Source organism: Cololabis saira, chromosome 10 (genome assembly GCF_033807715.1).
Source record: "Cololabis saira isolate AMF1-May2022 chromosome 10, fColSai1.1, whole genome shotgun sequence".
Taxonomy (NCBI): Eukaryota; Metazoa; Chordata; class Actinopteri; order Beloniformes; family Belonidae; genus Cololabis; species Cololabis saira.
In genome coordinates this window covers 23,524,681-23,552,625 of record NC_084596.1, presented here as the reverse complement: position 1 = coordinate 23,552,625, position 27,945 = coordinate 23,524,681, and the positions used below count along the sequence as shown (strand labels likewise).

The 27,945-nt window shown below is 40.5% G+C and overlaps 2 protein-coding genes across 4 annotated transcripts; one reads left to right on the top strand and one right to left on the bottom strand.

Annotated features, from left to right (window-relative positions):
* On the top strand, window positions 1-16,475 carry wdr47a (WD repeat domain 47a). Its single transcript, XM_061732146.1, has 17 exons — window positions 1-144; window positions 1,859-2,028; window positions 3,554-3,637; window positions 3,796-3,880; window positions 4,564-4,695; window positions 5,458-5,634; window positions 6,025-6,536; window positions 6,653-6,770; window positions 8,876-9,057; window positions 9,734-9,979; window positions 10,054-10,117; window positions 10,279-10,436; window positions 10,656-10,825; window positions 10,912-11,082; window positions 11,175-11,306; window positions 12,712-12,930; window positions 13,057-16,475. Exons 2-17 carry the CDS (start codon window positions 1,871-1,873, stop codon window positions 13,197-13,199), a joined length of 2,751 nt encoding a protein of 916 aa, XP_061588130.1. The 5' UTR covers window positions 1-144; window positions 1,859-1,870; the 3' UTR covers window positions 13,200-16,475.
* On the bottom strand, window positions 14,152-27,648 carry gpsm2 (G protein signaling modulator 2). Of its 3 annotated transcripts, XM_061732148.1 has the most exons (17): window positions 27,440-27,648; window positions 25,203-25,241; window positions 22,818-23,190; window positions 21,598-21,632; window positions 20,567-20,788; window positions 20,338-20,473; window positions 19,383-19,522; window positions 19,118-19,241; window positions 18,918-19,033; window positions 18,465-18,620; window positions 18,270-18,378; window positions 17,985-18,114; window positions 17,816-17,892; window positions 17,508-17,696; window positions 16,542-16,701; window positions 16,249-16,439; window positions 14,152-15,325 (listed from the first exon to the last, which is right to left on the bottom strand). In XM_061732148.1, the coding sequence occupies exons 5-17, from the start codon at window positions 20,785-20,787 to the stop codon at window positions 15,149-15,151; spliced, it is 1,926 nt and encodes a 641-aa protein (XP_061588132.1). In that variant the 5' UTR covers window position 20,788; window positions 21,598-21,632; window positions 22,818-23,190; window positions 25,203-25,241; window positions 27,440-27,648; the 3' UTR covers window positions 14,152-15,148. The 3 variants fall into 3 exon arrangements, with proteins under 3 accessions (XP_061588132.1, XP_061588131.1, XP_061588133.1); XM_061732147.1 differs by lacking the exon at window positions 21,598-21,632; XM_061732149.1 differs by lacking the exons at window positions 21,598-21,632; window positions 22,818-23,190.
* Between the last annotated feature and the right edge of the window lie 297 nt (window positions 27,649-27,945).

The window sequence follows — 27,945 nt, the reverse complement described above, 5'->3', positions numbered from 1 at the left end:
TCCAGCAAGGAGGGGACACACGCACTGAGGAGGGGCCGTCAACACCAACAGCACCGGCCCTGACACCGAGGGTTCCCGCAGCAGCAGCAGCAGCAGCAGCAGCAGCGTGGACGGCGTTTCAATCCCATGTATTGTTAGAACCAGGTGAGTGACGGCCCTGCTGGGGGGCTGGTCGCTGGCCGGCCCCCCCGCAGCCCCCCCTGCACCCCCTCCTCGGCCCCGCTAGCTCCCACTCCCTCCTCAAGCTGCTCCAATTAGCCGGGTATGAGCGCTGGCACCGACTAGTTATTTCATGTTTTTTTGCTGTAATCCAGTGGCTAATTCAGTGGCGTTTAAAGCGAGCGAGTATCTTAATCCTCTTAAAGTGTTTGACTTGTGGCTCGGAGCCAGAGTGGCCGGCTAAAGCCTCAATTATGGTTCTGCGTTAAATCGACACCGTACGGCGCGCGTCGCCGCGTAACCTACGCCGTAGGCTCTGCGTTGGAGTAACGCGGGACCATAAATCAGCCCTGTCCAGGTTAGCCTAGCCGGTCCCGGGTACCTGGTATCCTCGTTATTAGGCTCGACTAAAGTAGGTTTGTCGCTTTAATTACAGCGGGTCATGTTCGAATATCAACTATCACATCTAGGCTAATCAATATCAATGCGTTAGACAGTAATGGGAGGAATGACAACACATGTGCACGAGATGTTTTTCTGCATCAGTCACTGTTGTCATCCTAGAACCTCTGCTATAATAAACCCACGCTGCCATGGCCAGTTCCCTGGCACTGGGCTTTATTCTGTAATGAAAAAATACAACAATTCTTACAGCAGTTGTGTTCAAAAAGATGCTGAGGGACACCAATATATATACAGTATCTAGGGTTGCCAACTCCCTGAAAAATAAATAAGGGACCCCTCATCAACCTGACTGCCTTCACCCTTCCTGGTGTGGTGATTTTGTTTTTTTAGCCCCTTTTTTTGTGAGTAAAACGATTTTTTAACTTTAACTTTAATTTTTTAACACATGGAAAACAAATTACTATCCAGCAATTCACTTTAATACAAAATAAAAACATTAACTGAATAAAATAAGTATTTTTCTTAAACAGAAACCTGTCCTGCTTAACTTAAAATTGTATAAATTCATATAAAACAATAGAAATAAAGCAGAACATCCATTTTCTAATGGTGCACATTTTTAGTGCAATAACGACAAACAGGAAGTCTGTAGAAAACTTGTAAACATATTTGTGCCTCAAAGGCCATGACTGTAGGCTACAGTTGTAGTAAAACAGAAAAAAATAACTTATGAACTCAAGAGCTCAATGCCTTTTGCCATTGGCATTTTATGACTATTTTTGGACTTTCACAGTAATACGGGACAAAGTGCATCCCTTTTCAGCTCAATACGGGACGCGTACTTTAGTTTAGAAATGCGGGACGATTCCATTTTTCAAGGGACGGATGGCAACCCTAACAGTATCCCAATCAGTTTGCCTCTCAGATAATTTGCATAAAGCTATACTTTGACTAAATCACATTTTGAGCCAGCCTGCTGATTTATTGAAAAACATTTTTTTTTATCCTTAAAAAGAAGAACCATTATCTTCCGTTTCCGTGCATATATTTATAATACATGTTTGGAGAAAAAAGCTGATAAATGAACTAAAGTGAAGTGGTAGAAAACAGAAGTAGTGGAGTGATTAAAGTTTATAAATAATCTATAATTTTTGAACTTTTTCCCATTATTCAGAAGGTCACCAGACCCCCTGATGTCAGGCTGATCTTGAGCCTGAAGCATTAAAATAGCATAAAACCGTAGGAGTTGCTTTTCCTCATCTTTGTATTTAGCTTCTGCCCTTTTTCCCTGCAGCCCGTCGTCATCATGACAGCGGAAGAGACCATAAACGTGAAGGAGGTGGAGATGATTAAAGTGATACTAGACTTTCTTAACTCCAAGAAGCTGCACATTAGCATGCTGGCTCTGGAAAAGGAGAGCGGCGTTATCAACGGGCTCTACTCCGATGACATGCTCTTCCTCAGGTAAATGAACTCAACTCCAACGGTCACACTAAACTCTGGAAACATCATTTAAGCCCTTCAGAGAGGAGATTGGTAACAATAATAATTTCATCAATATAAGAAAAAAAGTCATTCAGACACTGTCACTTCTGTTTTAATGCCCCTGTTCAGACCTGGTTTTAGAATTAGTCCTAAGTTATCTGATCACTAGAGGATGGCCTTTGAGGCAGGTGAAAACACACCCAGGATGCATTTGAGGACACCTTAACATCCCATCACTCAAACCACAATCGTAGGTGGTTGAGGGCCATTTGTGGTCGCATTCTTCAGCAGTGTAAACTAAGTTTGTTCTGGGCCACCCACATGAACTAATGTCTGTTTAGACAGGAGAACATCTTGCTTTGTGCGGCAACTAAGCAGGAGTCATAACAACAACCACATCATGGACGGGTCTATCTTTTAATGGGCCTGCCTTATTCTTCTCTTTTTTTATTTTATTTTTTTTCCTGACTTATCACATTTGTTTTGACCCTTTAAAGCCTTATCTTAGTTTCTTAGTCTTGTTTTTAGTCTTCTTTGTAAAGCGCTCTGAGATCTGTCGTTTCAGGTGAAAAGCGCTATATAAATTGAAATTATTATTATTATTATTATTATTATTATTATTATTATTATTATCTTTGTTTTTGGATGTTTTTTTTCATTATCCATATATTTACAGTTCATTGATTAAATACAATTTGAAAGAGTGGTGTTCTTTTTTTTAAGTCTTGAGGGAAAAAGCTCACTATATTATGTTAAACAAAGCAACGGTGGAGGGTATCATTTGTAACTATTAGTACACAACCAGAAAACAGAAATCCTTTGGATCAGATGTTGAGAAAAAAATGACCAAGTGTAATAATAATAATAATAATAATAATAATAATAATAATGACTTGGATTTATATAGCGCCCTTCAAGGCACCCAGAGCGCTTTACAGAAAAATCATTATTCATTCATACACATCCTCACTGGTGGTGGTAAGCTACGTTTGTAGCCACAGCTGCCCTGGGGCAGACTGACGGAAGCGTGGCTGCCATATCGCGCCAAACGGCCCCTCCGACCACCACCAACATTCATACACATTCACACACAATCACACGGGGCAAGGTGGGTAAGGTGTCTTGCCCAAGGACACTACGACAAATAATTATCTCAGGGAAAAATATGGAGGAAGACAGTTTTGACAGCACTGATGTCTTTTTTTATTTTAACAGTTTCTCAGATTCCTGTGAGTAGCTGATCACAAGTCGCCCACATTTTCCGTTCGTTAATTACTTTTGTTGAATTTAAAGTGATACATTTATGTTAATAATAGGTCAGACTAAGCCAGATTGCCGAGTATAACGACTCAGTCTCATCTCATGTTAAATCTTTATCTGCGAGGCAACAGCAACCAATGGATTATCATAATCCCCCAATTGTTTTGTTTTTTTAAAAATTGTATTAAATCTGCGCTTTGTGAGGCTTCCAAATATGAGGTGATCATTTTTGTCTGTGTTTTAGGCAGTTGATACTCGATGGCCAGTGGGATGAGGTGTTGCAGTTCATTCAGCCCTTGGAGTGCATGGACAAGTTTGACAGAAAAAGGTGATTTCATTTTGCGAGTCAGTGTCACCAAAAGTTTTTTTTCCGTCCTTTTTGTGTCTTAATGTTCCATTGTAATTAAAGTTATTTAACCGGTATCACTAAAATCACAAAATGTTTTCGAATATCACATTTTAAACCAATGCTTTCTTATGCCTCAGGTTTCGTTACATCGTTCTTAAGCAGAAGTTTCTTGAAGCTCTGTGTGTGAATAACGCCATGTCTGCAGAAGACGAGCCGCAGCATGTAAGTCCAAGCTCTCTGGTGCCAAAGAAGCCGTGCATTCCTGTCATCTGACTTTGCTACAACTCTGCTTATTCTTTGCAAATGGTTGTTATGGCGGTAAATAAAAGAGCTCAGTTTCATAGATAACAGAGGAAAAAACTGCTCTCACTACTCTCTGCCGGTAAGAAGGGCAGGTTGTGTGTGCTTATGTAAATACAATAGTTAGCATTCAACCTACATTTGCTTATTTGGGTAAAGTTGACTATGATATAAAACCCTAGGATTTACTGTCCATGTTTATTATTGTGGTTAAAACATTTGACAGGTTTGCATCTGTGACATACCACGTTCCTGCCACCAAAACAGGTGCTGGCACTTTCTGTATTTGCTCAGCTGAATTTAAATAAAAAAGACAGTTTCACAGTAATAAACTAGAATATTTGGAGTAAAAAAAGGTATTTGATTATGATTAAAGGCTAAGCTGTCACTCGTGGCCATGTGTTTATGTTTTCTGTTATTTTATAGATCAATTCCAAATTTAGATATTTGTCATCTGCAGCCGGTGTAATTGTGGTTCTACCTAACATCCACATGAATGATGGTTCAAGCTTTTCCAGCAAAACACGGCTTTGTAAGAAAAAGAACGGTGTTTGTCTGCAGTTTTAATGTTGTTGCTGACTGGTTTACATTTCATGCTTTTACAGCTGGAGTTTACCATGCAGGAAGCAGTCAAATGCCTTCATGCTCTGGAGGAGTTCTGTCCCTCTAAAGATGACTACAGCAAGCTGTGTCTGCTCCTCACGCTGCCTCGCCTCACCAACCATGCTGAGTTCAAGGCAAGTATAATTTATCAGAGAAGAATTATGTTATCTCCCTTTTTGAATTTTTAGGGCCCGAGCACTTACTTACTGAGCACTTAAGGCTGAGTTATGGTTCTGCGTCAAAACGACGCCGTGCCTACGGTGTGTGGCACGCGTTAATGGGCGTGGCCTAATGGCTCAACAGCGCCCCCTAGAAAACTTCGTGCCTCAAGCCCCACAATACGGTTTGACGTACATGCACGAAAATCGCTACACACCTGTATCATGTCGCAACTTAAAGAAAAGTCTCTTGGCGCCATGGCCGAAACCGAACAGGAAGTCGGCCATTTTGAATTATTCGTGTAATTTTGGCGCAATTTCTGACATTTCTTTGGCAGTTAATACGGCCCGAACCGTAACGTACACCCAGGTGTGTTATACATCAAAATGTGCGTCTCGATCCTGCGACGATGCGCATTACTTTTCTCAGTCAAAAGTGTTACCGTGGCGACGATAGACGCCAAAAAGCACGCCCCCCCCCCTTCTTCTGATTGGTCGATATGTGATAGTCCCTATTTTCTGCAATAACTTTTGAATGGTTGGACATAAAGACTCGTGGGTGGTGTCATCAGACTTAGTTTTGAGTCCTTGACCTTTTATTGGTTAAAATTGCACGCGTGAAGGCCCGTTAATCGCTGCTTGCAGCTTTAATTTTTATTTGAGTCACTTGTGCCGGCTTCTGCATTTAAATAACAATTTCAAAACATTTGAAGGTCTATGTCTTGGTTTCTCCCTCAGGACTGGAACCCGAGCACAGCCAGGGTGCAGTGTTTTGAAGAGGCCTGCAACATGGTGGCAGAGTTCATCCCTGCAGACAGGAAGTTGAGTGAGGCTGGGTTCAAGGCCAGCAGGGATCGACTTTTCCAGCTGGTTCTTAAAGGAGTCCTCTACGAGTGTTGCGTGGAGTTCTGCCAGGTGTGGACATCAAAAATTCATCATGTTTTTTTTGTTTCAGTTACAGCCTCTCTTCTGCATCTTCCTCTGTCACACAAACCAACTGCATGCTCCTTTTCAACACATCTAGAAATCTCCTTGTTGGTCTTTTTTTCTCCTGCCATCTCCTACATCTCTAGCATCCTCCTACCAATGTATTCACCATCCCTCCTCCTTATGCATCCAAATCATCTCAATCCAGCTTCTCTTAGTTTGTCTCCAAGACAAAGTTCAACTTAAGCAATTTCTCTGTACACTGCTTAACCCAAATACTGTTTTCAGATGTTTTTTTGGATCATAACCACCTCATAAATATCGAGGTGGTTTGAGGATCCTTAAATAACTCAATCTGTTTGATGTTTTTGTGCGCAGAGCAAGGCAACGGGTGAAGAGATCACGGAAAGTGAAGTCCTCCTGGGTGTTGACATGCTGTGCGGTAATGGCTGCGATGACGTGGACCTGTCCCTGCTCTCCTGGATGCAGAACCTCACCCACAGCGTTTTCTCCTGCGCTTTTGAACAGAAACAGCTCAACATCCACGTAGATCGCTTGGTCAAGCCTGCTAAGACTGGATATGCAGATCTCCTCACCCCGCTCATCAGTAAACTGTCCCCTTACACCTCCTCCCCGCTCCGCCGCCCCCAGTCTGCTGATACTTATATGTCAAGATCCTTGAATCCAGCGCTGGATGGGTTGTCCAGCGGGCTGTCCGGGCAGGATAAGAGAGCAAGTGGTGGGGAGACGGCGCCGGGTAAAGGGTTCTCTCCCATGTCTCACTCATTTGCCAACTTTCATTACCCTGGAGCAGGAGGGCAGAGCCTGAGCAGGAGCCTCATGATGGAGAGCTCCGACTGCCACAGCATCTTTGAGGAATCCCCTGAAACGTGAGATCTCATAGTTCTCTCCTAGCGTTAGCTCTGTGGTTTTCATTTAGACTACATGCAATGTATTATCTTATTTCCTTAAAGGTTTCTGATGGTGTGGTGTTTTCTCTGTCTAGGTCCAGGACAGACACACCTGTGGACAAAATGTTGAGCTCAGGTGGAGCTCAGAGCGTGCGTCCCGCCTCAGCGCCGGGGGAGGATGCTCCATCAGCTGGCGGTGCTGACAGGAATGAGGTCAGCATCATTGATCCTTTCAGTCTCGTCAGGACTGCCATGAACCACACATTACTGTCCAAGTGCTGCGCTGTCATTTTACTACGTTGTTTTTTTTCATTTGATATAAAAAGCTTGCAAGGTTGGAGCATGATATTGACTCTTTTAATTGAAATTTAGATTTTTTAAGAAATATATTAAAGTAGAAAAAACAGTTAAATTATACCTATGGTTTCAGATGTGAAGCGATGAGAAGTGATTGTATTCTCTTCTTTAACACAATTTATCAAATTCAATTCTAATCACTTATTTTACTTTTTGTTTTGAAAAAGCATTGTCATTCCCTTGCAAAATAGAAAGTAAGAGAATCACCAGAAAAGTCCTGTGGGTGCAAGACTCTGTTTTCCACCCACAGCTCCCCTCATACCTTGCTGAGTAGCATCACTGCAGTCAGCTGACCACACAGCTGTAACCCACACAGAGTTTGTGTTTGTAAAAGTAGTGACGGGTATTTTATATGTTAATAGCTAATGTGTTTTAGAGTGATGTTTGAAATCATTTGAGCTCTCCTACCCAGTCTGGATAAAGGTTTTTTTTCCAGAATTCTTTTGTAAGTGTGTCTTGACTTGACACGATGGACATGTTTTTAGATTCAGCATGACTTAGACTTTTCAAAGTTACCAGTAAATATCTATAATGGTATAAAAATCATTCATCAAAGTCTAGGCAGTGATGCAGCTGAGCTACTGGAAAAGGGGAAACCACTCAGCTGGCTTGAACTTGAGAGATTGGTGAGCTCAGTCCAACAAACAACCCCCCCCACATTGCCTCTAAACACAGTGTTAAGTCCGTATCTGTGCCCTTCTACCTCATGGTTTCTATTCTGGGCCCCCTTGCACATTGCTCCGCTTTCCCCGTCACCCTGGGGATCCTTGTTGAGGGTGGAAAGAGGAGGAGACTATAGCACCTCTGATCTTGCTGTCAAACCTCTTCCCTCTCTTTCTTGCTTTCCCCTCCACCCTCACCCCTTCCTTCAGGGTTACCATGGCAGCGTGGTAATGCTATCCCCAAACATACAGTGGATCTGTTTCCATCACATGGTCAGGCCAGGAAGCAAAGGTCAGAGAGGGCAGAGCCGTCTGGGAGATTTGCGAGGCCCTGTGCGAAATGGCCGGGGGGGGCCCTCATGCGTGAAATTTTTGTTTTTTTTGGGTCAGATCAGGTGTCTATATGCGCAATTTTAACTCTCCAATTAGCAAAATACTGGATACCTTCCCCTGCCTCATCATCATCTCTTACCTCGACCCGGGGCCCCACGGCTGCTTGAGACCCGGTCGGATCGGTGGTTTTTGTAACAAATGTATCAAACGTGTCTTTCAGAGAGGCATTAAACTCTTCCATTTTCTTTAGTTTTTTTCTTTTTTCATCCCCTGATGGAAATTTCCTGAATCGGTCTCGTTCTGTCGACATTGTGTGACAGTTTGTTCCAACTCCATCCGTCTGGATCAGAGCAGCTTGTGTCTGCGCTTGGTCTGATCAGTTGTATTGAACAACAGACACGCGCATCATTGCACATATATTTATTGATATGCACAGACTAGTACACATTTAGGTCTGTAATAGAACGTGACTGTTGATATTTATAAGGGAAAAAAGGACTTTTTTTTTTTTCTTCAAAAACAGCCCATAGCGCGAGGCCCCGTGCGGTCGCACGGTTCGCACCCCCCTTGCGGCGGCCCTGAGAGAGGGCTGTCCTCAGCTCTCAGTCTCACCCTCTTTTCTGTTCTAGTACCTGAGCTAACAAGAGTGAGAAGACGTCACATGACCACAATGGTGCTTTTGAATAGTGTTGTAGCTCCTCGTCTAATCTGGCTTTGTACATGTTCATATTGTACTGCCAAATGAGTTATTTCAAATGATTGAAATCTTTAAATTTAGAGTTCCAATAGCCCTTTTAGATCACATATAAAAACTTGGTTTCTGACATGACTGGACACCCATTTGCTTCTGTTGTATAAATCCGCAAACATGTGCATACAAAGACGGGGTTTTTGCAGCATTGACGGTGCTTAATCTGATGGATTTCCCTTGTGGAGGGCGCATTAACAGCTGAGTTTCGTCCCCAGCTTCGTGACTCAACAGAGAAGTATGAGGAGTTTTATCGCCAGCGTCTTCGTGTGCAGCAGCACCTGGAACAGAAACAGCAGCAGAAACAAATGTACCAGCAGATGCTGCTGGAGGGAGGGGTCCAGACGGAGCCCCCGCCCAGCAATATGCAGCACAGCCTCACAGAGAAGTTCCTCAACAGGTAAAACACAGCAGGAGATGCTTTCAATGCAATACAGAATTAATAAAGGGGAGGGGTTCTTGAACCAAGCATGCTAATTAATCTGCGGCTTTGGTCAGGTCAAACAATAGAGGAGCAGCTGTGAGGAGACATGGTGCTGACATGTTACGGCTCTGAAAATGTTGGTCCCATAAGGCTTTCCATCACATGACACACCCCCTCAAGCACCGCACCATCTGCCCTGACCGGCAGCATCACATGGGACCATTATCTAATGTGTATTACAGTTCTGTACAATATCAGACATTGGCTCCTCTAAAATCTAAAGTGTGACATTTCTCCTGCCACGTAATCGTAAAAAAGAGGTTAGAGAAGGTTTTTTTCTTTTTTTTTATGCTCTTTCAACAGGACAAAAGCCCTTTGATTTAGACTTCCTCCCAGTCCGCCCTCTCCCCTACGTCCCCCGTCTTTGTCCTCCTACATTATTTACAAGGCTTGTTGTGCATAATGACATCATTACTTCGGTTTGCTTTTGTCCTGTTCCCTTTGGGATTTTCACAAGATTTAACTAGCCCCCGCCCACAAATGGCCTGTGGGCCAAGCAGAAATGCAAAGAAGTTTCCCTCGTTCTTCCAAAAGCACGTAAAAGAAAATAAATAAATGTCATTATGTAGACATGCATTTTTTGTTTTTGCAGGTCCATCCAAAAGCTGGAGGAACTCAATGTGGGGATGGAGAATTTAGGAGAGGAGGTGAAGTCTCTGGCCCAGCAGTGCAACGGCACGGGGAACACAGACGCCTCTGAGGACAATAACAACCCTCCCTCTGTGAGTCCAGAGCAGAGCCACTCCCGAGAGGGAGGGATGCTCAGCAGCACCCCGCACCGGGCTGCTGGGGGGCAGCTGGTCCCGCCTCCAGATGAGTCCCCCGTTGCCTTGCAGAGGTTGGTGGGATTTAATTTCATGTTAACACATCGGCTTTGTTGAATGAGATGATTATAGTGTCGTTTGTTGACAGTGAGGAGAAACCAAAAGGAGATCAACAAGGGGAATCTCCTGGCTCTCTGTCCCGGAGTACAGAGGTAGGGATGCACAAAAACGCTTCATGACACAGCTGAAGTAGCTGCAAGCTTGAACCAAATACTATTCACAGTTGTGAAGCACACATGTAGACAAGATCATCAGGGGTTTTTAGCTCTGATCACTTACATCAATCTGTTTTTACGTTTTGGTGTGTTTTCAGGACGATAAACCAAAAGACATGTTTGTACCAGTGCATTCTCTGGAGGACACCCAGGCTGTCCGAGCGGTTGCGTTTCACCCGTCTGGAACTTTGTACGCGGTCGGATCCAACTCCAAAACCCTGCGTGTGTGCGCTTATCCAGAAATCCTGGATACCAGGTAACATGTCAATGATCAACAAAGTTCTTCCTTCTAAAGACAGGCAAATATTAATATCATGCAGATTTAACCAGCAGGCCTTTGAATGCATGTTGCTAAGTAAGAAAAATAGGCCAAAGTTCATTATGTGAACTCTGAAACTGAAAGCTGGTCGGTTTAGTTGACCAAACTATTGGTTGTAGAAATTAAGCCCCCCCACTTTTAACTTTTTCTCTTCAGTGGTTCAGGTCCAGTTAAACAGCCAGTTGTTCGTTTCAAGAGGAACAAACACCACAAAGGCTCCATCTACTGCGTTGCCTGGAGCCACTGTGGGCAGCTGCTGGCCACAGGCTCCAATGACAAATACGTCAAAGTCCTCCCGTTCAGTGCAGAGACGTGCAATGCCACAGGTGCGAGTCCTGCATGGGATTACGCAGTGACAGTGACAGTAAAGTATGCTTGTGTAGTAATCATTTAACATCTTTGCGTGTCTCAGGTCCAGACCTGGAGTTCAGCATGCATGATGGTACCATTAGGGACTTGGCCTTCATGGAGGGGCCAGAAAGCGGAGGAGCCATCTTGATAAGCGCTGGAGCAGGAGACTGTAACATCTACACCACCGACTGCCAGAGAGGGCAGGGGCTGCACGCCCTCAGTGGACACACAGGTAATGGCTTCAGTCCTTCAATCACATGAGAGCTTTCTCCAAGAGTGAAAAAAACATCACCTAAGACTAAATAACCCTTCATTTAAATCCAGGTCACATTCTGTCTCTGTACACGTGGGGAGGTTGGATGATTGCTTCTGGTTCTCAAGACAAGACGGTGCGTTTCTGGGATCTGAGGGTCCCCAGCTGCGTGCGAGTAGTGGGAACTGCTTTTCATGGCTCAGGTACGGCGCAATCATGTTACAGCCTTGGAAGGTGTGAACATGATGCCAAAGTAGCACAGCTTCCATCTTACATAAATATCATCACCATTAATGCTGGTGCTCTACAGAAGAACGTGTTCTCAATCAAAACAATATATTCATGGGTATCAGTCACGTGACATTTTTTGTTGTCAGCGCCATCTTGAGGACCGACCGGACCTTCACGTCGCGCAGCCAATATGACGTCTCACCTAATAACTCACTTAACTCCCGAAGAACAGCAACGGTATCTACAGAAAATTGACACTTTAGGTTTCGAACCGTATATAATATCTAATCAATTACTGACTCCTTTCCAGTCTGCCAAAAACCTGCCAAATGTGTCGTTTGCAGACATCTACCTGGTCCACAATCCTTCTCCATACACCGGCGAAGCTCTCAAAGCTTTTAAAAGTACCGAAGCTTACCGACAGCCAACTATGCAACTGAAATGCTCTGTATGTCCACATCAGCCAAGATGTACATGCAAGTAAATATAAATATAGCTACAGGTGAAGGTCAGAAAATTAGAATATGGTGTAAAAGTTAATTTATTTCAATAATTCAACTTACAAGGTGAAACTAATATATTACATAGTCTCATTACATGCAAAGCAAGATATATTAAGCCTTTATCTGTTATCATTTTGATGATTGAATTGTTTAATGATTTTATAAAATATTCAAATTTTTTGAGATTTTTTATTTGGGCTTTTCATAAACTGTGAGCCATAATCATCAAAAATATAATAAATAAAGGCTTGGAATATCTCACTTTGCATGTAGTGGGAATAATATATCTAATATATTTGTTTTCACCTTAGTTGAATTTACTGAAACGAATGAAGTGACATGACATTAATAAATAACCAACACATGTTGCTGTCTTTAATATATCCTCTCCTTTATTTTGTTTATTACTGTTAGTTCGTTGTTCCTGTGTGTGACAGACGTGCATGGGACAATTGTGAAATACAGAATAAACTGCGTTCTGTATTGGTTCAATACGGAACGCAACTTTTAATTCCCAATTACGTAACAATTCTGTATTTCAAGGGACAGGTGGGTAGCCTGGTTACTTTCCCGAAACAAAGTGCTCACTGCAAAGTCTGGAGTGCTCTGTAGGAGTCCAGTGGTCCCTCCTGATAGCAGCAATCCATTTCTCTCGACGCTCAGTGTTTTTGGGGACATTATAAAAGGTCAATCCCGTTTTTTTAGACTTATTGTTGTCGCATCCCACGGCACAACAGATAGACGGCATGTTGCAAGTCGGTCCTCAAGATGGCGCTGCGAGTACTGTGTGACGTCACATGATATCGATGAATACCGATAATTTCACTGGTCCCAGAGTTATTCACACAACTACATCTCTTTTTTCTTTTTACAGGCAGCCCGGTTGCCTCGGTTGCAGTCGATCCTAGTGGTCGTCTCTTAGCAACAGGACAGGAAGACAGCGCATGCATGCTGTACGACATCAGAGGAGGACGCATCGTCCAGGTGTACAGGCCACACAGCAGCGACGTTCGCTCTGTTAGGTTTTCTCCAGGAGCTCACTACCTGCTCACCGGTTCCTATGACACAAAAGTCATAGTCAGCAACCTTCAAGGTGCATCTGCTTTTGCTGATATAAATCATAATTAAAGGATGTGATGGCTAAATAAAAAAGTTGAGTAACTACCAAAGGGAGGTTCTGTTTCCTGTTTCACGGTTTTCCTATCTGCTGTGTTTTCAGGTGACCTGACCAAACAGCTGCCTCTGACTGTAGTAGGAGAGCACGGCGACAAGGTGATTCAGTGTCGATGGCACACACAAGACCTGTCTTTCCTCTCATCTTCTGCTGACCGCACTGTCACACTGTGGACCCACAACCCTTAACGCACAGATGCACAGATAAACGGAAGCTGGAATCTGAAAGATGCACATTCTCCTGAAACATAGATGCTCCTCCCTATTAACACTGTCATTACTTTTCATCACACTTTAGTCCCAAAAACACACACTAACACACCCTTGCAGGTATTTTAGCAGGTAAATGAGCCTTTCCCTCCTGTCCGTTGAAAATCAAATGGGTAAAAACTCGGGACACATCAGAAGCACATGTTGCATGTTCTGCTCTCACACTTGTGAGCCTGATTGTTGTCATACTGAGGTGTACAATAGCTCAACAATTCATTATTCCTACTTCATTCCCTAGTCATATTATATTTAAACTTTTTTCATACCCCAGTCAACTGCTGCACATCCTTTTTTTTTTTTTTTTAATAGAGTTTTGCAGGTTTGACAGGACAGGAGTGTTGTCATGATGGTGCCTTCCTTGTGTTTCCATAGCAAAAATGATACTATTAGTCATTTTACATAATCAGATTTTAAGTTATTTTTTCAAAGAAATTGTACATTCCATCTTTTGCATATCATTTTTTCAAAAATAATCTAAAGCTGCTATTGTTAAGGAAAAGAAAAGCAGATATAAACTATAATTTTCAGTGTGTCAGTAGCTCTTGCTGCCTGGAGCTGAATCTGTTCTCACTGCTTCACTTTCTGCCCCTTCAGTCAAATGTTGCTGTATATGCTGCATTGCTCCAACGTATAAATTAGCTGGTGCATTTATTTTAAATGTGATTTGATCCTTTTCTTTTTGGCTGCTGCTGTTATTCATTTGCAGTGGCTTGATTACAATGGCCTGTTGTATCAGCATCAAAGGGAGATATTATTTCAGCACCCTGATATTCGTGTTGGGATTTTATTCAGTGGACACAAGGATTGGGTTTGTCTCCTGCTGTCGTTATAACAGTAGGTGGCAGTCTTTGCCTGATAAGGCTCCAAGTGAATGCACAAGAAAATCTGGATACAAGCACGGGTGTTTTGAGGTTTATTTAAAACCAGTTTTCAGGGCATTTTTCATTATTTTACATGTGCACTTTGTTTTTTAACATTGTCTAATGCTAACTAACTTACAAACATGCATATTTAAGTTTTTTTATGTTAATGTATAGTATATTCTCTTCAGAAATGAGGCCAAACTAATACGTACATAGATGTATTTATTTCAGTTGTGTTTATGTATGTACAGTTAATTGCTTTTGAAATGATAGTGGATCTTGTATTAAGCCTTTCTAATTGGTGTTTTTAAAAAAAAGTGACAAACTAAAGCTAACTTAAGTCTGAGTGCTGGTACGTTCAATAAAACCTTTTACAAAAAAAAGTTTCTTGCCTTGTTAAAATAAGAACTTAACATTGAGCGTTTAGTCACAACAGGACGCCTCCTTGAACTAGTTTTATTTCTGACATCACTCAGAAAGCATACAAAAGGGTCTTTACATGGCTTAAATTAATTATTTTTATACGTTTGCGCAAAATACCTTTTATTTCTTTTAGCCATCATTTTTCTCAAACACAAAAATGTTGCATATGAGCAAAACACACGAGTGCTACATCTACATGTTATTTCAAAGTGTTGGGACGGCAGACAACAGAATCACATTAAGTATAATATATACAACCGCAGCTGTGTATTGAAAAATACATTTGGAATTAAAAGAAAAAATGTATCCAGTATACAATCATTAAAAACAACTTCTTTTTTTAAAATATCCCTGATTCTGCTGTGACTGTTAGTCTCCAAGTTGAGTGAAACAAGTGTTTGTTAAACTGAGATGATATTTTTCCCCATCCTGTACTGTACATTTACTGCCGATGGTGCTTTGTTTTGTCCAACGGGACTAATGTTATTAGTTACAAGTATTCTCAGTGACTTAGTCAGCCACAATGCTGTTCAACATTTCATGAAATTTAAAAGGAAAGGCATGCGCCTGTAAGTGCTTTGTTCAGCTGGAGCTGGAGCTGGAGGTTGATCTGGCTGCAGAAGGCAGGGTGACACGTTGCTCGTCCATTCTTTTGGCTTGAGAGCGCATAATGAGGCTGAAGAAGTCCTCGTCGGGCACAGTGGGTCCTCGGACTGGGGGAGGCGGAGGGGCGCAGCGCTGGTCGTCTAATCGTGAACCCTGAGAGGAGGATGATGAAAAAGAAGCATTAACAACACAGTTTTTGAGTGTTAAATTGAGTCTTTGCCTCTTGATGTCCATGAAACAGAAGTTAACCAACTGTAGTCTTTATTCACCGTTTCAAGGCATAAACTTTGTTATGCGGATGATACTCAGCTATACCTATCCATGAAACCGGACGAGAGCTATAAACTACAAACATGTTGTAATGGAATAAAGATCTACATGAAACTGAGGTTTTTGTCTTTGGATATTAGCACCTCAGAAATTGACTGAATAATTTGGCAACTCTGAATGGCACGAAGTGTGAAGAAGTGTGATGTTTAAAATTTTTTTTTTTTTTTTTTTTTTTAAATCAGGATTTATCTTGTAAAAGCAAAGTATTGACCTTCATTTTATTGTAAAAATAAAGAGTGATGCAGAAAACTAGTACCGGTACACGTATTTGTTGCTTCAAGATTTGACCTCTACAACTCCAACTGCTGATTTAAAAAAATGTAATCTAGGCTTCCCCTCATTGGGAAATGTCCTCTCCTCACATATGGCCCTTTAGGACCCTGGGATGATAAGGAACTGGTGGTTCCACATCCTCCCATCATGGCATTAGGGCTGTGGTTCCAAGAGTTTCTAATGGGAGGCAGAGTCTGGACTTATCAGGTTCCCCTCTAGTAGAACCAGCTCCCAGTTAAGAGTTAAAGATTCGGCTTCAAACTTTTCTATTTGATAAAGCTTACACTTGGCCACAACTTCATTGATGACATGTATAAACTCTTCTTGTATGTAATGTATATATATATGCAAGTGATTTTTGTTTTCTTGTGTTCTGTGTAAATTATGTCTGAGCGCTGGTGATGGCATCACATTAAATTTCAATTTTGGACTGGAATTGTTGTGAATTTAATTGATATGTTCTGATCAGGTACCTGGCACTTGACAAGCATATCGAAGAAGTCGTCATCAGGCTCAGCGTTGTCAGCGTTGGCCATCAGGTGGCTGAGTACTGCCTGGTTGTTGCTCTGATTGAGCCTGAGGCCGGGCAGGCTCCCTCCTGCTGCCGAGGACTCCTCTAACCGCCGGCATGATGCGCCCGAGATATTGACGGACTCTGACACAGCTGCAGATTCAGATCAAATAAAATGTATAAACAAATCTCTCTGAAAATAAAGAATGGCTGTGAAAGCTGGTAGAAATGTGTGTTAATGAATTGGGGACCCACATTTTCTGATGGTTTTGGGCAGTGAATCTGGACCGCTGTTCAGTGATAACCTGCTGCCTCTATCTTGTATTGAACAACGCTGATCATCCATACGGTTGCTCTGGAAACGGCTAAGCAGGTCAAAAAAGCCTTCGTCTCCGAGCATGTCAGGACTCAGTCGCTGATAAAAGGAGAAAATAGAGTGAACTTTCTTTTACGATGGCTGATAAATATGACGTGAGATTAGGGTTGCAAAGGGGTGGAAAATTTCCGGTAAATTTCCTGAAACTTTCCGGAAACTTTCCATGGGAAGTTAGGCTGGGGAATTTTGGAAATATTCCAAATTGGAAACTTTCCATGGGAATTATGGGAATTTATGGGAATTAACTGGAAATTGGGGGTAATTTAAACAAACTGTATCATATCCAAACATAAATGTAAATATTTATTTTGTCATAAGATATCCATGCAAGATAATACAAAAACATGACATTTCAACAGATTTATTTGAGTAGAACTTTAGTTTTTATTCTTGTATGAACAATTATTTTAATGAACAACAAAAACATGAATGTTGAGTAAATACCAACTCACCCCACTCCCCCACCCAATCAAAAAGTAAGCTGTGTGCATGTGATGGAGGAATGCAGTGCCTGTAGGGGGCGTGGCCTCAATAGCCCTGCAGTAAGCAATGTGCTGTGTGCATGTGATTGAGGAGTGTACTTGCATTAAATCTGGTTGTTTTAGCCAAGACTATGCTACAATATATTTCCCCCAACTATATTTAAGTTCCCTGTTAAGGGCCAACCTTCAATTCTGTAAATTTCTTATTTATTCCCGTTAATTCCCATATATTCCCGTTAATTCCCATATATTCCCGTTAATTCCCATATATTCCTGTTAATTCCCATGGAAAGTTTCCAACTTTGAAAATTCCCGGAATTTTGCAACCCTACGTGAGATCATCACATAGCTTGCTGTACTTACTTTCTGTGGTCCCTGTGCTGCAGTTTGGCTTGTGTCCAGAGTGTTGCTCGTGTCTTGGAGGACCTTACTCGAGCCACCAGTCTTGTACTTCTTCCCACGCAGACGGCTGACAAAGAACAGCTTGGACGAACTCTTTGTCAAAGAGGGTTTCGACTGTTTGGCCAAGATATCACTGCTCCACTTCTGACCCTTCAATACGCAGAAATAGAGTGATTTTTATGAATTAAAACAAAATAGCCGATAAGAGAAAACCCAAGTTAAATGATTAAATATTTGACAGAAAAGAGTCATGCATGAGAAGTTCTCACATTCATTTTGTCTGGAGTGATTTTCATCAGTTCCAGGTTCTCCATGCTGTGCCGCCTGCTCATCCTGGGCTTTGCTCCTACAAAAACAAATAAAGTCACTTACAGCATATTGTTGAAAGCCTAAATTACTTCACATAGAGACCAAGAAGTGTTAGAATCAAGCTTTTACCATGTAGGTTGTAGTCGATATCCTTATCTTCTGACAGCGTGGAGTTATTCGTGCTGTAGCTCAAACCCAGAACTGTCTGAAGATCAGAAACATTCATACGAGCCGTCAGCTCTCCACTCCTGTCTCCAGTCTGAAAGAAAAGCCAAAGACACATGAGCACGCTGCACAGGATTTTGCCAAATTTATTTGGCAAATTTGCAAAACAAAACTGAAAACAGGTTATTCTTATTCGCTGCTCTGTTGTGAAGCTACAGAATACTATAATATTTGTTTAATTTCACACACCTCTCTGCAGATCTCCAAGTGCTTCTCAGCAAAATGCATAGCTTGGTCATGGTTCCCCAGTGCAGTGTGAGCATTTCCAAGACTCCAGCATGCACGGCCCTCCCCAATCCTACAAAGAAAAGATAATACATAATGTATACGTAATCCATGTAAGATTGAACTGCAACATAAAAAACAGCATTTGCGTGATGGTACCTGTCATTGAGGTCTTGAGCTATGATGAGGTGTTTGAGGTGATAGTCTATGGCTCTCTCATAGTCCTGGAGTAGTGTGTACGTGTTTCCCAGACTGTAGCAGGCTTGAGCCTCCACGGCTCGGTCCTTCAACTGTCTGGCCAACTGTAGTGTCCTCCTGACAAACATACGTACGCATGAAGTACTTCAAAACACTCAGGAAAGGCTTCAAAAACAACTGTAGATTCATATACGTTTTCATGAGAAGGCAATCTTTAAAAGAGTATTAAAAGTTTTAATTAATGCTTTGTGAGATGATCATATACAATGATGGTTATAAACAGAGACACAAACAGTTACGTATCGTCCTAATGAATGTTTGTCTATTCTAACGGTCTTGGTGAGATATCACTTAAGAAACTCTTAGTGTAAAAATAAAATGAAGAAAATGATACATGTACGGGCTGTGGCTTACTTGTAATGCTCAGCCGCCACTTCGAACTCCCCTAAAAAGATAAAGGCGTTCCCCAGGTTGCAGTACGCCCGCCTCTCTGCCGACCGATCGCCAAACTCCTTAGCTATCAGCAAACGCTGAAATAGAAACATAACTATTTCACCAGACATGTTTACAGCGAAGTCCTGATGAAGAAAAGACGGGTTAGAGTTCTCCCACACCTGTTCATGAGAGGCTACAGCTTTGCGAAAGTTTCCCAACAAGTAATGTGTGTTGCCAAGGTTGCCCAAAGTGCGACCCTGAGCAGCTCGATCTCCAAGCTCCTTTACTATTGCCAGGTTTGCCCTGATAAACCACAACAATCAAGACATTTACATTTTTGATATATACATTAACAATTTAAGTAATACAGACAATACATAAAAAAATGGTATTCATAATGCTAGATTACAAAGATTAAAACACTCCAAACTGTCTAGAACTTACTCGTAGTACTCTGCTGCCCTCCTCAGTGCATTCATGACCTCTTCAGGGAAATCTCCAGGCTCAGCCCCGCTCCAACAGATACTTTTCCCTTTGGCATGGTACACATTCCCAAAGTTGTAGAAAGCTCGCGCCTGCCCTACCTAAAGTAAGACAGGAACAACATGCCAGTGGTGAAGGTGGATTTTCGTGGAGACCGTTGTAACTAGGAATGGGCGATATTTTACCGTTCACGATATACCGTCAAAAAAATTCCCCACGGTAAGAATTTGTCATCTCGCGGTAAAAACGATAAATTCCCGTTGATGACGTTTTTGTGTAACAAACATGGCGGAAGGCGGATCTGAGAGCGAGGAGCTCGTTGTTAAACGAGGCTCCAGCTCCGTTATCTGGAACTGGTTTGGATTTAAAAAGAGAGACGAGGAGCAAACATCATCTATTATATGCAGAGTCTGCAAAAAAAAAACAGTGAGTGCAAAGGATGGCAATACTGTTTTTTTATTTATCAGGTTGTATTTTTTTTTTACTTTGTGATTTTATAAGCTAAGAAAACTTGAAGGACAATGGTACTTTTGCTGTTTGCACTGTTATCCCACTGTTTAAGCCATAAAGTTTGAATAACTGTTGAATCTGTTCTTACATTTCAAACTCGTTTCATTTGAGTCATTGCAGTTTTGCAGTACAGGTGTACTAATTTAATTGTTTTTTATTAATTAAATTTAATTGGTGTAGTTTAGTAGCATTTAGTATTCTTTTAGAGCAGTGTTTTGAGGATTCCAAAGACTGAATGTGTTGATAGATTTATAGTCACAAAGGTGGAGTTGAAGTGGTATTTTTTTTATTGTCATTTTTATCGTTATCGGGATGAATGCCAGAAATTATCGTGATACATTTTTTAGTCCATACCGCCCATCCCTAGTTGTAACTACCCAACATGCTCTTGAACATTATGGCTCACCTTGTCATTAATGTCCCTGGCGATGTCCAGGTGCCTCTGACAGCAGACCACAGCCTCATCAAACCGCCCCAGCACCTTTAATGTGTTTCCAAGGTTCCCGCTGGCTTTGGCTTCTCCGAGCAAATCACCGATTGTCCTAAACAAAGCAGGCGGTGTTAGTAAAGTAAACTCCTGTGGTTATAATTACTTTGCTATCAACACAGGGCATGTTGTGTGCAGCGTATCCAACCTGGTTAAAGTGAGATCATGTCGGTGGAACTCCAAAGCCTTGGCGTAGTCATGCAGGTGGAAGTAGGCATTGCCCAGCTGGCTGTAGATCGCGCTGAGCACTTGAAGGTCCTCTGTGCCCACCTGGATGGCAGCTTCAAAAAAGGATACACCTGCTCTGTAGTCCCCCACCTTGCAGAGCCGCTCACCCTCCAGTGCGAGCTCCAAGCAGGACACCTCCATCCTACAGCAGAGAAAAGCACCAAACAAGCTCTTGATTTCTGTTTGGCCTGCCTTAAGTGTCAGAGCCTCACATCCAAATGCAGCAGAAACACCAAAGACGAAGAAACGAGGAAAATAACTCTTCCTTGGCTGTAGCCTAACGCCAAATGGCCAGACTTCACTCTCAACTGGAAAACAGAATCTCTTTCAGAGAAAGACTTTCAACAAGGATTGTTGTTAATCTACTTCCTTCCACCCAAGAAGAACAATGGCTCCAAGTGGGATTTGTTTTTTTATGGTAGATCTCACATCCTTTTCACATACTTCAGAAAGTAAAAAGTACATCCCTTTAGAATTCTTTATCCTTCACTCATTTAGGACCAAACCAAACACTTTTTTTTCTTGTTTTCAGACTAAAAACATTTCTGTATCTTCAAAACCAATAAAACTACAAGCAGCATATGAATTTCTGGATATTGCTTTTAATCTTTTTTTGAAATCAAGACACAAAGAAATTGCCTGTTTCCCTCAAAACTATTCAAAACGCAGTAAATGATAGTTATCGTAGCATAGAAAAATGTAGGGTGTATTTTCAGACAACTGCAGGGCCAGGCTTTACAGAGTTGCACATCGTGTCAGACAATAGCTGGTGGCTTAACTCCAAACAGGAGAGCAAAGCAAAAACAGTCAGACAGCCTTTTGTTTTTCAGGAAACTGTATTGTAGGGAAGAGGTTAGCTTGACATGGTTTGTTTATCTCAAGTTTCCCTCTTACGCCCACTCAATGATTCTCTGAAATCTCTCAAAAACAGACCTGAGCTAAGATCCTCACCTGCACTGTTAGCCTATGAAGGCTACTGTTTGGTACTGAAATGACACAAAAACACCACACACAGTAGCTTGTGTCATCATACAGAAGGGCTACAATTTGTGAACAAAGGCAAACATGATGTTCTGAATAGTCAAAGCTCAGCTCAATGGTTTTCAGGCCTTTTATTATAGAAGCCTACTTTATGTTGACTACCACTGTACAAATTACATCTATAGCTGTGGCAAATACTAGCGTACCTGCAGGCTTTCCGTGTTTTACAACAACAGCAGCAAGACATGGAAAATCTGAGAGGCTTCCACTGGAAAAAACTTCCAGGCTGCAGCTCCTTCTCTTTTACTGACGCATGGACTCTGGTCTATTACCTTGGACCTACTGAACAGCCTTTACTGAAACAATCTGTTGAAGACCTAATTTGTCACTCATATCATTTAAAAAAAGGTTTAAAATGAACAGAATTTGTTCTTTACAATCACAAAATCACTGCTCATCTGACGTCACAGAGCTACTTTAGCTTTAAACGAGACCCGTGTGATGTTGTCAGTGTTAACTTCCAATGCATGGCAGGAGGGAAATTGCTCCATCAGCACTTTTGCAGCTAATCTTCTTGCCTTTCCTCCAAGTGCACGCTCTTCTGACGACCTGGTCAGCTGAGATTATGTCTGCAGCATATGCACCCTCTAGATTATTGAGCTGTCAGACATAAGCAGATTCTGCGCCATTGTTTAATGACAAGACGGACACACACACATGGCCATACACAAAGCCAGCACGGATGAATTTTTCAATGCTTTTTTAAATATTAATGCTGGGTTGAAGCAGGTCCGCTGTCGATGGGTCACACCTGCTACAAGAGCTGTTTACCTGAGTAAGAAAGGAACAGCTCTCTGATGCATTTTTAAGGAAACACACCTGTCTTCATTCAGTCACAGACCGCACCGTAACCAGGTTTCCCTCTCTATAATTATCTTAGACTTCTATTTTCAGTGCCTCATTACTCAAAGCAACATCTTGTCAGCAAGTCAATTACAAAAAGAAAAACAAAACCTGTTGCATGTCCCTGAAAAATTCATAGAAAGAGTATTTGTTTTCTTAACAATCTATAAATAATTCATCATTTGTCCCATTTGAAACTATGGAGTATAAAATAAAACGAAACAAAAAAACTGAAAACTGAGCCAAACATTCTGCACAATCAGACTTTAGTTAAAAGATGTTCCTACCTGTAGCGGACATGAAAGGGCTGCTCCTCAGCTCGCATGCTAACCACTGAACCCCCGGTATCCATTGAAGTGCATAATATGAGAGAAAATCAGAGTTTCGTTCACGCAAAAATGGTTGCGTTTAAAAAGAGGCAACGAGAAATAAAGAAAAAAGATCTTTAGTCCAAAACAATGGAGGGGAAAAAAAGAAAAAAAAAAAAAACAAGAAAAGAGTCACCAAATGTGACCGAGTGTGTGACTGTCCCTCAGCTGACAGTCTGCAGTAGCAGGTAAACCCCCGGGTGTTCGAGCTGCACAGTCCTGAGCCTCAGTCCACACAGCTGCTTTCGTATAATGTGTGTTTTGCGTCACTGCCTCTCTTGCTAGCAGCCCTCTGTGGAAACAGAGAACATAAGATGCTGTGTATGAAGCCTCTTTCAGGGTAGCAGCTCCATGGCAACACCAACCAAACAGCAGCGTGCACAAGCAGGGCAGGAAGCGAGACAGTGGGGCGGGAAAGGATTGAATTGGGCCAGCACGGTTCAGCTGTCAATCTAGGATGGTGACTCAGTTCATCCGAGCTGGAGTGTGTGCGTGTGTGAGCTCTGAAGTCGCTGTGATGGGACGAAGGTACATATGTCTTGGGACTTGACCTTGGCAAGACGAGACGGCAGGGAAATTAATGTCTGAAAAGTGTGTGAATGCAAATGGAATGATAGGAAATTACTGAAAAGAAAGACTAACAAGAAAGCTCTTATGATGATTCGGCTAAAAAGTGCACCCTCTTTCAATTCTCTAGTTTTACATATCAGGACATCGTAAAAAAATAACAATAATAATCTAGTCCTAATCAGATTTTAAATTTAAGTAAATGAACATTGGCACAAGAAGAAAAATAGCAAAACCAAAATGCAGAAACATGGTGTGGAAAACAAGGAACACTGATTTACAAAGACCTGATTCCACAGGATTTAGAGAAGGTCAGCTTTGAAGGAAGAAACAAAGCTCAAATGGACAATATAAAACATCAGCATGTCTACAAATGATTGAATCACAAGTATTCTTCACATTTCCACCCACTGCTTCTGCTTTTTGTTTTTTTTAATATGTAATGAGCAGTTGTTTATCAGAAGTTGTCTTTACTTCAAGAATTGAAAGAACTTTTAAACTATGACCTGATACATAAAACCTTTGAACTGATTTAGGCCTTTCTTTATGAAACGACTGTGTTTCAAGAAACGTGTTACTAAATTAAAAAAAGGAAACTCTGAAGCAACACTCAAAAAAGGAAAGCACAGTGGCAAGCGAGCTACGCGGATAAGAGGCACTGCATTAAGTAAAGACTAAAGCCAGCCATTACCTAATTTCTCCATGAGATCATACTAGCCACAAACTTGAGTCCCCCAAATTTAAACCATAAGCTCCTCCTCCTCCTCTCGCTCACACTCTCTCTCTCATGCACACCCAGCAGACTAGATATTTACTAATTTAATTGCATTTTTACACAGGAAGACAATTAGAAACATGACAAAGAAGTAGTTTTATACATTTTAAAAAGTTTCAAAGCTGGAGGTCCCTCATTTTCATGTAAGAAGGATCACAGTTCATGTACACTGTCAGTAAGAGTACAACAAATTCTCATAATTGCAACCAATCGAATTAAGTTCCGGCCACTAATGGCGGAGTTGTTTATCAGACCTACACAAAGCTCACTTATAAATCATCAGCAGATTAACATACCATGAATGGTTTATGTTGATTAAGCACCTTTTCTCTACACAGAAGTTAAAGAACTGTTCATTGTTTTTCATTTCTAAATTATAGTCTTAAACTTGACCTTAATCAATAAAATTAATGAACCAAAACAGGCTCCAATACTGTCTCAAGCTGCTGTGCTTATTAAGAGAATGTAAATCTTTGTGTTGATTCTGTTATTCCTGCTGCTTTGTGACTTTGTACAGTGCAAGTTAATACTTGAAGCTTTTGGAGCCTTACAGTACAAGTTCCTCCACAAAACAAGAATCATCAATCGTTCTTTTGTGGCAGTTTTGCAACAGACTTTTCTGCCACTGCTTGCTTATTGGGCGTGCTCCTGCCCTGCCCTGTTAACAGAGCTAAACAAGGGATATTAATGAATGAGTAAAAATGTTTAGAAAAGGAGGCTCTTTTGGTGACAGTTTGGTGGAGAGTAATTAGTGACTCATTTTTAAGGTGACAAACAGGACATGATTTCATCTTGAACACACCACAATTGTGATTTGTTTTCTTTGGGCTTTGATGTACTAAAATAACTGCTGCCTCTGACATCAAAATCTAAAAACGGAAACAGCGCTATTACGCTATAAGGCCGCAGAAGCCCACACCAAAACAAAAAAGACAGAAATAACTTAGTACTGCAGTACTGACCGGTAATTCTTCCACACAGGAACAGGAAATCTGGTAAGCCTGGAAGAAACAATGTTGACTGTGAATAACTTTTAATAACATTTAATAAACCATGCTGCAGTACATGGTTACCCAAGTCTGTGTGTGTTAGCATTTGACTATATTTCCTTTCTTTTTGATGGTAATGGACAATGTAATACAGATATAACAATAGATTTAACACTGTGTGCACTTTTATTACATGCACACATATAATACACATATGTGACTTATTTGCAGGGCTGTTGCACTTGTTTCAGCCAGAAGTATCTTTATAGAAGTAGTATGAACTATTTGTATAGAGTATACATATATTTACTACGATATTATATGTGCAAATATAAGAGATTGTGCTTATTTTATAGATGCACTACAACAAGTATGAATATGGGCATGATATGGAAGTGTATAGTATATATTAAATTCCTGAAAATAAAAATAAAACTGAATAAAAGGATCCTTTTTTCATACATTTTGTGGTTCATATGATTAAATCTTAGCATACATGCACGCAAGGACAAATGTATACAGTAAGTACTCTTCCATTAAAGGGGAAAAAACAAACTTGAAACTGACAAAAGCAATAAAAAATACTGAACATTGACCAATGAAAATTAGACATTGCTTTAGAATTGTAGTTCAACATAACTCTAAAAAAAATAAAAATCTAACAAATTAAACTGACCTAGGACCTCTCAATTTTGAGCATTTTGTTGCACAATCTTGAGAGTCAATCACTGAAATCAAGTGGTTTTTCTCAATGAGACTTTTGCACCTGTAGACGGGTATATTGCCCACTCCTCTTGGAAAGACTAACGGTTTGGCTACATGTTTCATCTTTTTGCTCATATGTTAACTAGGATTTAAATCATGGGAGACGACTTCAGAATAGTCTAATTTTTTGGGTTGTGTCAACATGTGTGAAATTATTTTTTATAATCTTTAGGGGTACACTTTAGGGGTACAAACTAATTGTCTGATTTCTATTAGTCATATTTCAGCATATTATCATTTATTAATTTTGTTAGTTTCATGTAATTTTAGGAACCACTGTGGAACCCACAAGAATCACTGAAACTACCAGAAACTAACAAAAGCACTTCCTTCAGTGAAAATGTATCCCTGAGTAAGTCTGTGTGAAAGCAAATACAAAGAAATGACTTTTGCCAAATACAGGGAAGAGGAGACATGAGGTAGATTCAGCATAATGTACATATATAAAAATGGTATATATAATAATTATTATATTGTTTATGATAAGATGTGTTTGTGTGTGTGTATATATATATATATATATATATATATATATATATATTGTGATTTTCTGTAATGCAATTACAAAAACGTCATACATTCTGGATTCATTACAAATCAACTGAAATATTGAAATATTATTTTAATATTGCTGATCATGGTTTATTTGAAAACTCAAATATCCAATCTAAAAAAATTAGAATATTCTGGGAATCTTAATCTTAAACTGTAAGCCATAATCAGCAATATTAAAATAATAAAAGGCTTGAGATATTTCAGTTGATTTGTAATGAATCCAGAATGTATGACATTTTTTTTTTTTTTTTTTTTTTTTTTTTTTTTTTTTTTTTTTTTTTTTTAAATTGCATTACAGAAAATAAAGAACTTTATCACAATATTCTAATTTTCTGAGACAGTCCTGTATATATATATATATATATATATATATATATATATATATATATATATATATGTCGTATATGTATATTATGTATAATTGCTCTGGTAATAACAGGTATAATTTTTTGATAGAGTAAAGCTTGCTGTTTTATTTTTTCTTATTTTTATTTTGAAGCAAAATTGAAATAGAAACAAGGGGTAGGACCTAATAAGTTTTTTACTTCCTCCTACTCCTTTTCGGGCATGGTTTATTTCCCTTTGATTTTGTTTAATGACTGTTTATTTGTATTCTTTTTTGTTTTGTGTAATTGTCTTTTTTGTATGCTCTTAATAAAGATTTCAATCAATCAACGCATTTATGTTTTTTTCCCCTTCTTTTTCATGATCATGGACAGTGTAATACTGATATAATACCCTGAGTGAATACATCTGACTAGGGTATGAAACACAAATCCCAACATTTATCTATTTATTGATCTTTTGTCCCAAACATGTGAACATTATTCCCAGTTCATGACGAAAGCCCATAGGATTAGCCCTGTTAGCGTGTTAGCTGCTAAACTTACGTTAAGCGATCCAACTCGAACAATGGTGACTTCTTTTCTTCTTTTCTTTTTTATATTCCCACGAGATTAAAACATGGGCCTGATTAAAAACGGACGGATGTATAGTATGCAGTTTAGAACTACATTGGTTTATCCTTCAACTTTAGTAAAACTTCGATTCAACTTTGATAGCACAGAGAAAAAAAAAAAAGCCTCACAACTTGACTGTGTTACTAGAGTTTTAGTGTTTTCACCGTGTAGCCAATCAGAGGCCAGCATTCAAAGAAAGCTCCGCCCCCAATAACAGTCATTGGACCAATCAATTTGAATAGAAAAGAGGTGACGTATGGCAGTAATTTAGCTGTCAGTGCCTGGTAATAAAACACAATATAATTTGTGGACAATGAAACCACTTGAACTCTGCAGTGTATTGGTCTCTTGTTCAAAAGATACAATTACTATCTATATATTATGACTGATCGTTCAAAATTGTGTATACTAAGCAAATCCTCCCTCGCTCAGTGTGG

Coding starts and splice junctions, on each gene's coding strand:
- wdr47a (XM_061732146.1), top strand. CDS start 1,871: ATGACAGCGGAAGAGACCATAAACGTGAAGGAGGTGGAGATGATTAAA. Junction 5,635..6,024: donor GTTGCGTGGAGTTCTGCCAG/GTGTGGACATCA, acceptor TTTTGTGCGCAG/AGCAAGGCAACGGGTGAAGA. Junction 6,537..6,652: donor TTTGAGGAATCCCCTGAAAC/GTGAGATCTCAT, acceptor TTCTCTGTCTAG/GTCCAGGACAGACACACCTG.
- gpsm2 (XM_061732147.1), bottom strand. CDS start 22,882: ATGGATACCGGGGGTTCAGTGGTTAGCATGCGAGCTGAGGAGCAGCCC. Junction 20,474..20,566: donor CATGATCTCACTTTAACCAG/GTTGGATACGCT, acceptor TGCTTTGTTTAG/GACAATCGGTGATTTGCTCG. Junction 16,440..16,541: donor GCCCAAAACCATCAGAAAAT/GTGGGTCCCCAA, acceptor CTGAATCTGCAG/CTGTGTCAGAGTCCGTCAAT.